Source organism: Seriola lalandi, unplaced genomic scaffold (assembly GCF_002814215.2).
Source record: "Seriola lalandi dorsalis isolate HSWRI2012SDOR001 ecotype SW California unplaced genomic scaffold, Sedor1 jcf7180002054883, whole genome shotgun sequence".
NCBI lineage: Eukaryota > Metazoa > Chordata > Actinopteri > Carangiformes > Carangidae > Seriola > Seriola lalandi.
In genome coordinates this window covers 2,760,543-2,769,954 of record NW_019525658.1, presented here as the reverse complement: position 1 = coordinate 2,769,954, position 9,412 = coordinate 2,760,543, and the positions used below count along the sequence as shown (strand labels likewise).

The following is a 9,412-nucleotide window of genomic DNA, read 5'->3' as shown; positions in this document are numbered from 1 at the left end:
TTCTGGGAGCCAAAGATTGACCAGGTGTAGACTGAAGATTCATCGGGTGTAGACTGAAGATTCATTAAGTGTAGACTGAAGATTCATCGGGTGTAGACTGAAGATTCATCGGGTGTAGACTGAAGATTCATTAAGTGTAGACTGAAGATTCAGCAGGTGTAGACTGAAGATTCATCAGGTGTAGACTGAAGATTCAGCGGGTGTAGACTGAAGATTGATCAGGTGTAGACTGAAGATTGATCAGGTGTAGACTGAAGATTCATTAAGTGTAGACTGAAGATTCATCAAGTGTAGACTGAAGATTCATTAAGTGTAGACAGAAGATTCATTAAGTGTAGACTGAAGATTCATCAGGTGTAGACTGAAGATTCATCAGGTGTAGACTGAAGATTCAGCGGGTGTAGACTGAAGATTGATCAGGTGTAAACTGAAGATTGATCAGGTGTAAACTGAAGATTCATCAGGTGTAGACTGAAGATTGATCAGGTGTAGACTGAAGATTCATCGGGTGTAGACTGAAGATTCAGCAGGTGTAGACAGAAGATTCATTAAGTGTAGACTGAAGATTGATCAGGTGTAAACTGAAGATTCATCAGGTGTAGACTGAAGATTCAGCAGGTGTAGACTGAAGATTCAGTGGGTGTAGACTGAAGATTCAGCAGGTGTAGACTGAAGATTCAGCAGGTGTAGACTGAAGATTCAGTGGGTGTAGACTGAAGATTCATCAGATGTAGACTGAAGATTCATCAGGTGTAGACTGAAGATTCAGTGGGTGTAGACTGAAGATTCATCAGGTGTAGACTGAAGATTCACCAGGTGTAAACTGAAGATTCACCAGGTGTAAACTGAAGATTGATCAGGTGTAAACTGAAGATTCATTAAGTGTAGACTGAAGATTGACCAGGTGTAGACTGAAGATTCACCAGGTTTAGACTGAAGATTCACCAGGTGTAAACTGAAGATTCACCAGGTGTAAACTGAAGATTGATCAGGTGTAAACTGAAGATTCATTAAGTGTAGACTGAAGATTGACCAGGTGTAAACTGAAGATTCACCGGGTGAAGACTGAAGATTGACCAGGTGTAGACTGAAGATTCACCAGGTGTAGCCTGAAGATTCCCCGGATGAAGACTGAAGATTCACCGGGTGAAGACTGAAGATTCACCAGGTGAAGACTGAAGATTCACCAGGTGTAGACTTCCTTTCACTAACTATAACTCCAGCCAAAGTCAAAAGCTCTGAGTGAATATTTTGAAGTTGTCACTTGAAGACGAGGCTGAGCAACGGTACGATCCCACCAACAACTCACTGTGGTCCATCAGCTGTGGGCAGAGGGGTGGAGGACTGATGGGGTCTGATGGGGAGTGACAGCAGGAAGTTTAAAGGGAGTGAGGTCAGGGCTTGGTCTTGTTAGATGTAAACAGGCTGCTCCTGGGCGGTCAGCAGGCGGTACATGGCTGCAGGCATTGTCTTCATGTGAATCTGAGACAGTGACAAACACAACAAACCGTTTCATTGTTATTCACATCATTCATATTCTAAATCATTTGAAGATCAAGTGTCAAAGGCTCAGTTAATGTTACCAACAGCACAGGTCTGATACTCTGACAGAAATGATAAAACTGATCAATGTCACTGTAATCTGGTCATTATCCATTAAAGGATAAAGATGGAGATATTTCATATTTTGATTATAGTCAAAAAACCAACAGTTAGTTAGTCTGTCATTACTGAGCCCACTGGCTCCTACTGAAGATGTTTCAAAACACCTGACAAATACATAGATTCATCGTAGTCTCTCTGGAGGTTAGCAACAGGTCAGTGAGCTAATCAGAAGAGAGGCGCAGAGGCTGAGAGCCAATCAGAAGAGAGGCTCAGAGTCAATGAAAATAGAAAACAAAGTTCCAGAAGTCCTGACGGCTGGTTTTACGGCTCAGTTTCTAAATACAGGCTGTGTGTATTTCTCTGTGGACTGAGCGCTTTGATACTTTCACAGTATTAATATAGAACATAGACCTGCTTTATAATCAAACAACACATGGACATCTACCTTTATACTGTATGGACCTTTAAGAGAAAGAAACTGTAATTTATTAAAAAGAAAAACTGGAGACTGGTTTTTAATCAAATGCAACGCAATGCAATGTCGAATGATGAGCCCTGCAGGTTTGTAGACATCAGTCTCAGTACTGGCCTGGGTTGCTACACTAGGAGGTCCATTTTTAAGACTGCAGTGTTGAGCTGCTCTCACTGGGTGCAGAGGTATGCTCCTTCAGGTGTCATGTAGCTGCTGTTGCTGTTTATAACCAGAAAACAGCTCAGAGCGACGTCCTCGCTGCAGAGCCAATCAGGAGAGGTCTGATGTTTCCTCTGCTCAGCAGCTGAGCTGTGTCAGTCACAGCGAACAGCTCCAGTGACCATGAGGTCACAGAGAGCAGACACTCATGTGTTCCCTCCAGTAGATGATGAGGTGATGTCTGTGTTCACTCACCTCTCCCACAGCGTTGGACAGGATGTGAACTATTTTCTCATGGGGTGTGGCCACCACGCTCTGGCTGTTGATCTCAATGATGCGGTGACCAACTCTGACCCCCCCACGCTCTGCGATGCCCCCACGCATAAGGCTACAGATCTGTTGAGAGACAGATCAGTTCTTTAATGACAAATCAAACACCTCAACTATCATAAAACATAGAAACAGAACCACGGTGTCACCCACAATGCCATTCTGGACACTGAAGCCCAGCTGGTAGCGGAGGTCTGGCCGTCTGATGAGAACTGTGGTGACCGGGGGACATCTGACAATGTTCAGCTTGATCCGGGACTGGTTCTTCAGACCCTACATAAAGGAAAGCACATGGTGAGATATGGGGTCAGGATCTTCACCCTGAACTGGTTTTCCTTACAGCTGGAAAACGGACGTGTCTGTTTATTGTCTTTTTTGATGGATGGTTCTGTCGTCTCATCAAGGAGCCGGAGTGGGGAATAAGCCCAGATGATGGGAGACAAGAAACAGGTGGAGCAAGGAAAAAATATGGGGACATCTTGTGGTCAGGAGAACGAAAGGTTTGAAAAGGAGAACACGGAGAAGGTGAGGAAGAGGTAGGAGATATGGGTGGCAGGGACAGAGGGCAGATAATGACAGTCAGGCTGGAGTCAAAAAGTGACCTGAAACATCTGAACAGCAGCCATGATAAGAGCTGAGGAAAGGAGCTTCAGTGCTTTCTATCTTATCTCCTTAGCATAGGAAAATGCTGTCCCACAATTCCTTGCTGCAGCTGCAGCCATTGTAGTGCCACCATAGCAGACCCAGGTAAATGTAGAAATAACAGAGCACCTGACACAATCCAAAACCTCTGGAAATCCTTGTCTGATGTCTGAGCTCCAAATCCGTTAATATAAATTTATTATAGATCCAGTTAGGAGTCACCATGAAGAACAAGCATTGTGAATTACTCTGACTTAGTTCTTTATTTTTATTCAATTATTATTTTAATGGCTCAACTTTCTGTACTTGCATATTTCTTTCATGATATCTCATTTCAAAATTTCAACCCTGCTTGCTTTTTTGTGATTATGAAAGGAGCATGTGTGATAAATAAAGTTGGTTTAAAAAACAATCCTAGTGTAAGAGCAGATGGATTATTTTCCTATGTCCTAATGAACTCTCTTTCACACCTTTTCTTGACCTCATGATGTTTCCCATCGATGAGAAGTGGTTAGAAAGGAGATTACTTTGACACAGCCTCTGTTCTTTTCTGTATTGATTATTGATCCTGATTTAATGCTGAGGGTGTTCAGCGGTCATACACAGGTGGCTGCAGCAGCTCTACTCTCTCAGTCATTTCCTGTCTGGGTCTCTGTTCTGTTCATTCAATAATGCCAAAAATATATATTTTTTATATTGTTTGTAACTTTAGTCAATAAAGTTTTAAAATAAAGTTTAGTTGTGATTTGTAGAAATACACCTGAAGCTGGAGGTTCAGGTACCAGCTTTGCACCCTGGGTCTGTGCTACCTGTGCGCCTCCATCATCAGTGTCTTCATTTACATTACCTAACCCAAACCCATCAGTACTTTCAGTTACATCACCTGTTATTACGATAACATCATGCACTTGCCTTGATGATGCTCTGGCAGGTGGACAGCGGCAGTCCCACCAGACTGGTCCCATTGATTGACATGATCTGGTCTCCTATGTTCAGTCTGCCGGACCTCTCAGCCGGCCCGGCGTGCATCATGTTGGCGATGATAACAGTGGGCAGGATGGAGCCCCACCCACTCTCCACAATGACCACGCCCAGAATCTCCCCCTTACCTTTCTCTATGAACACCTGAGGCAGCCACAAGCAAACAGAGACAACAGCAGAGTAACATCGCTGTGCTCACTCTGTATATAACAACAATAACAATAATGATGAAAAAACATATTCAACTAGACAATGAAATTTCTGGAGAAATTGTGGTAGGATTGCTGGATCCTGTTGAAACTGTTGAAATGTGTTTAAATCCATGTGTTGCATTTAGTGAGGGAACAGTCTGTAGGAGGACTTTGACAGAAATGTCGGTTAAATGTTTGATGAACACCACAGAATTTAGCTGTTGATATCCTTCAGCTGCGTGTAACTGAAGGACACACAGCTAACGCAGACTTGATTGAGATTTTTGCTCGGTGGACATTTCGTACTCCTGCGAAAAAAAACTGTACAAGATATCAAAAAGCTGAATATAGGTTAAATAGCTGAAAATCTCGGGACCCATTTAAAGTTTAAATGAAGTCTGTAGCTAAAATTATGCTGAAGAAGCTGAGTTTCAAAGGAGAGAAAGTTTTCAAGGATTTAAACATTCCCTCCATTAATCTTAATAGGAAAAAAAATCCTTACAAAAAAAAGGGAGCAGAAGAATAAAGAAAACCTTCTTGACGTTAGAACAATATTGTCAGCAATCCCACCAAAAATATTAAACCAGTGTGAAACTGTGAGAATAAAACATCCACTTACATCCTTGCAGTTCTCAGACTTGGAGAAGTGGATGAGGTCATCATTGTACATGTCCTGAGTATTAAGCAGGTCACTGTACTCCTTCTGGCTCAGGTCCTCAGGGTTGATGCCATTGGCCCGTAGGAACTCTTGGTAGGCAACGCTGAAGGCCTGACCGATGGACTGAGCAATCAGCTGGGCCTGGAGGACACCATGGACAGAGTGTTAATGACTCTTCTTTAAGGTGTTGTTAAAGAACCGTGGTCACGGCTGATTAAACTGTCATCATACATCATGTAACTGTGACTCACATCTTCAGACTCAAACACATGGCAGATCATCTTGTACTGCCGCTTGCTGTCTTGACCTGGGTCTGAGGCCTCCACGTTCTCCTGGGAGTCGGGTCGAGGCATCCTGCGCCGCGCCATCAGAACCACGATGTTACCGATGTCAGCAATGTAGGAGATGGTCCTCAGAGGGTGGTCCATCATAGTGTCCTGCTCAGAGAACCATTCAGTCATCATATCATCTAAATCTGAGGAGAGAAGCTAACCAAACACGGCAAACTTTATTCAACCCAGACAATATGAAAAGCTCATTAAAAGCTGATTGGTTGGCTGGTTGGCAACAGGAAGAATTAAAAGGAAAGAGAGTTAAGAGACAGATGTTGAATCGACAAGTGACCTCTCCCCCGTCACACAAGAAAGAAAAAGTTGATGCGTCCTTTTGAGTTACGTGATGAGGTGTGGGTGTTTTTTCTGGCACATGGCTTCAGTGATTTTGAGTGGTTGGCTACATTGGGTTACCTGGACAATATTTTCAGCCACGTAAGGGGCCCTCGCAGCCCTGAGCGCAAAAGAGCAAGACAGTCTTGTGGGTCTCTCCTGCAACACCTCATTGAAACTGTTTGTCTCCCAGAAGTACCTGACACACTTCTGGTTTCATGTTGCTTCTGGGTATCCCCGATGTGTCCGACTTGAGATTTGAGATTTCTAATGCCTTTCCCAACAACATACCTCTGTGAGACAAGATTTTTCTGCACTCGTGGCATTAAAAACTAAATATAGAAAATGAACTGAATGTTGAGCCAGATCTTCCACTGAGACCGTCATCTATTGTGCCAGACATCAAGCATTTGATGGCCGCTATGCAATTTCGGCTGTCTCATAGGTGAGTCAACATATTGTTGAACTATTGTTGAACCGATCCACTGCAGCTCTATAATTATCAATAAGTACTAGTGCAATGCTTTAATTATGTTTTGTTGCAATTGTTGCTTTATTTATTTAAATATTTTTCCACTGGTTATGCCTACAGGCTGAATTTACAGTATGATCACATTGAATTTGTGTCTGTTTGTAGGCTTATCGATTTGATATAAAACATGTCATTTTTGAATGAGTGTGAATCAGCTGTGGATACGTGTCGGGGATGAAAGCCCCTGTATGAGCCAGCAGTGGATGTTTCATTTGGCACAAAAGCACAAACACATACTGTCTTTCTATGCAGGGAGTGGAAAGGAAATCCACTGGAAATGGACTGTTGTTTTGAAAACCATGCAGTCTTCATATTGTTGGCAGTTTTATAAAAAGCCACGAGTAAGAGTGCAATGTTTTCATTTTGTTTCTTTGCAATAATGGCTGTTGCTTGTATTGAAGTTCGGTCTGGCTTTGCGCGTGCTGAATTTACAGCATATGTAGACCTACATTGGTTTAATGTGTGTTTAGAAGCCTATCAATTCGTAATAATTTATTCGTTAATTAGCCCTTTGCAGACAGCCCGTTTAATGTAGTCCTGATGGACAGCTCCTTGAAAACTCTGTAACACTGAAAGTGTTGCAACATGATTCAGATGCTGTGTTAGTGACTGTGGGGCTTCCGACATGTTTCCCCTGCTTTCCACAGCATGTTTGCCCGTTATTATTACAATAAAAAGTGCTCTGAGAACACATTATTTGGCCTCCTATTGTTATGGAGTTGGATGTGGGCCAGCAACATTTTTGACATTTTCAAGTGGGCCGTGACTTGGAAAAGGTTGGGAAACACTGCTGTAATGTTTAAACTGGTGGATGAGGTGATAAGAAAAGGTGTGTGTGTGTGTGTCTGTGTGTGTGTGTGAGTACCTGGGAGTCAGCATTGAGCACTTTTATTCTCTGGGTGGAGATGAAGAGATCCACCTCTGTCATGGGTTGAGGTTCACCTTCAGGGGCCTACACACGAGCGTGCACACGCACGCACGCACACACACACACACACACACACACACACACACACACACAAACAGACACAGACACACAAAAACACAAAGTCACATATTAAATTACACAGAGATTCATAAACGTAAGACAGACATTAAAAAAACAAATGTTAGTGAGCAGATGTTAGAGGTCAGTAACTGTCTCATTACAACCAGAAAACACACTGACAGAAAACTGTTCATTCATTCATTCACCTCTCTGCTCCTTCAGTGACCTGCCAGTGATCTGAGATCACATCTAATAACTCTGGTAGGTTCACCAGTAGATTATTGCAAAAGGAAATCCTATGTTTTTTTGGTTTGAAACAAAAAACAACAACAAATAGCCTGAATGTACACTAATCTGAAATTTACAGCCCATCAATGAACATCAACCCTGTTACTGCGAGCACACAGATGTTGACACTGTGTGTTTAAGTTCTGACATGTAACCAAGACTTGAAGTCGTGAAAACAGAATAATCTAATGTGAAATATATATATGCAGTATATATATATAAGGTTTGTCAAGAATGGACTCAATAAAACAAAAACAATAGTGTAGTACTTATTTGTAGTACTTGTTTTCCTTCGGTCTAATAATTATTAGTTCAGTTTCAGTGGTTTCAACTTCAGTAGAAAATACCTGCCCAAACTGAACCAATACACACCCCACATAACACCTAATATATAGACATTAAGAATTCAGCTGCTGCTGTCATTGAGCATCACACATGGTAGGTGGCAGTGTTTATACACACACACACACACACACACACACACACACAAGCGCACACACGCGCACACACACACACACACTGACACCAACATCAGTAGAGGTTATACAGTGAACAGCAGTGCATGTTTTAGTGGTTCAGTCAGTACTGTTATGATGTCACATGACGGTTAACGGGACAGTTACACATTTTGAAAATGAACGTCTCATCCCAGAGAAATATGACAACTTCAGTTTACAAATCCATTATCTTAGTACAAAGACTGGGACCACGGCACTTTTCAGTTATTCATTATTTAAACCATGTAGCCCTTCATAACCTGGATCCAGCTGTAGGCTCTGGGCCTGGGTTCCCTGAGGGGGAACCATAGTGATGAATTAAAACCGTAACATACATTAATCACTGAGAACACATAATATTTTATAAGATAACTATAAAAGCTAATTATAAGTCAGTATGTAACATCAGTAAAATCAGTTACGTGTCACGTTAGTAGTAGTAAAACAAATGGCTCTTGTGATGGCCCCTCTGGTCCAGACTGGAAGATCTCAACAAGGTCAGGATGGATTAACATGAAGTCTGATACAGACATTCATGGTTCCCAGAGGATGAACCCTATTGGCACTGATGAAACTCTTCATCACACACTGGTTCACATTCACATCCCCACAGGCCTCAGCTGTACTTTCTGTTTAATAGCATGTTAGCATGCTAACACATATGAAGATGGTAAACAATCACAACTTAGATATGTTATTGTTGTCACTGTGAGCAAGATAGCATGCTAACATTAGCATTTAGACTAAAATGCTATCGTTCCAGAGCTGCTAGCATGGCAGTAGACCTGTCTGTACCACACATACACACACACACACACGATCTGATGTGTTTTGTCATCTTGCTCTGGAGAGGTTAACAAACAAGAGGATGTAGGTGATCACTGCAGAGTCAGCACCCGAATGAGAAGCAGACTGAAGACAACCACAAACCAGTAAGACCTCAATGTCAGAGAGAGATGAGCCATTTCCTGCATCCAGCAAACTGGTTTCCTCCCATCACAAGCACTTCACCAGTCTGACAAAGACCAGAGATCAGTAGGAACAAAAATTTAAAAAAAACAGAGACCAGAGACCAAACAATGAACATCAGCTGGTCGCAGGAAACATTTCATCAGAACAACAGAACACTGAAGAACAGGACAGTGATACACAGACACACAGAGACAGAGACTGACACAGAGCCAAGCAGAGGGAAGAGGCAGTGGGTGACGAGACGAATATGTGGTACTGCACCTTCTTCCTGTTCTGGGCTAATTTCTGGGCCGTCTGCAGGCATGGAATAAAGCAGATAGGAGAGTAATGGGTTAGAGAACAGGAGAGACTGGATTATGGGGGTGGGTGGGGGTGGGGGGGTGTTCAGATTGTGGCAGTTAATACCCTTGATCTGTACTGCCACTGTACAGT

General features: G+C 42.5%; 1 protein-coding gene across 1 annotated transcript in view; it reads right to left on the bottom strand.

Moving 5' to 3' along the window:
* Positions 1–9,412, bottom strand: part of apba1a (amyloid beta (A4) precursor protein-binding, family A, member 1a) — a 48,895-nt gene continuing 39,483 nt past the window's right edge. The window contains exons 7-14 of the mRNA XM_023397617.2: positions 9,242–9,274; positions 7,101–7,187; positions 5,290–5,475; positions 5,000–5,179; positions 4,121–4,333; positions 2,720–2,839; positions 2,492–2,632; positions 1–1,482 (exon numbers count right to left, since the gene is read on the bottom strand). Of these exons, the coding sequence (XP_023253385.1) occupies positions 1,411–1,482; positions 2,492–2,632; positions 2,720–2,839; positions 4,121–4,333; positions 5,000–5,179; positions 5,290–5,475; positions 7,101–7,187; positions 9,242–9,274 (1,032 nt within the window). The 3' untranslated portion in view covers positions 1–1,410. The remainder of the gene's footprint in view (positions 1,483–2,491; positions 2,633–2,719; positions 2,840–4,120; positions 4,334–4,999; positions 5,180–5,289; positions 5,476–7,100; positions 7,188–9,241; positions 9,275–9,412) is intronic.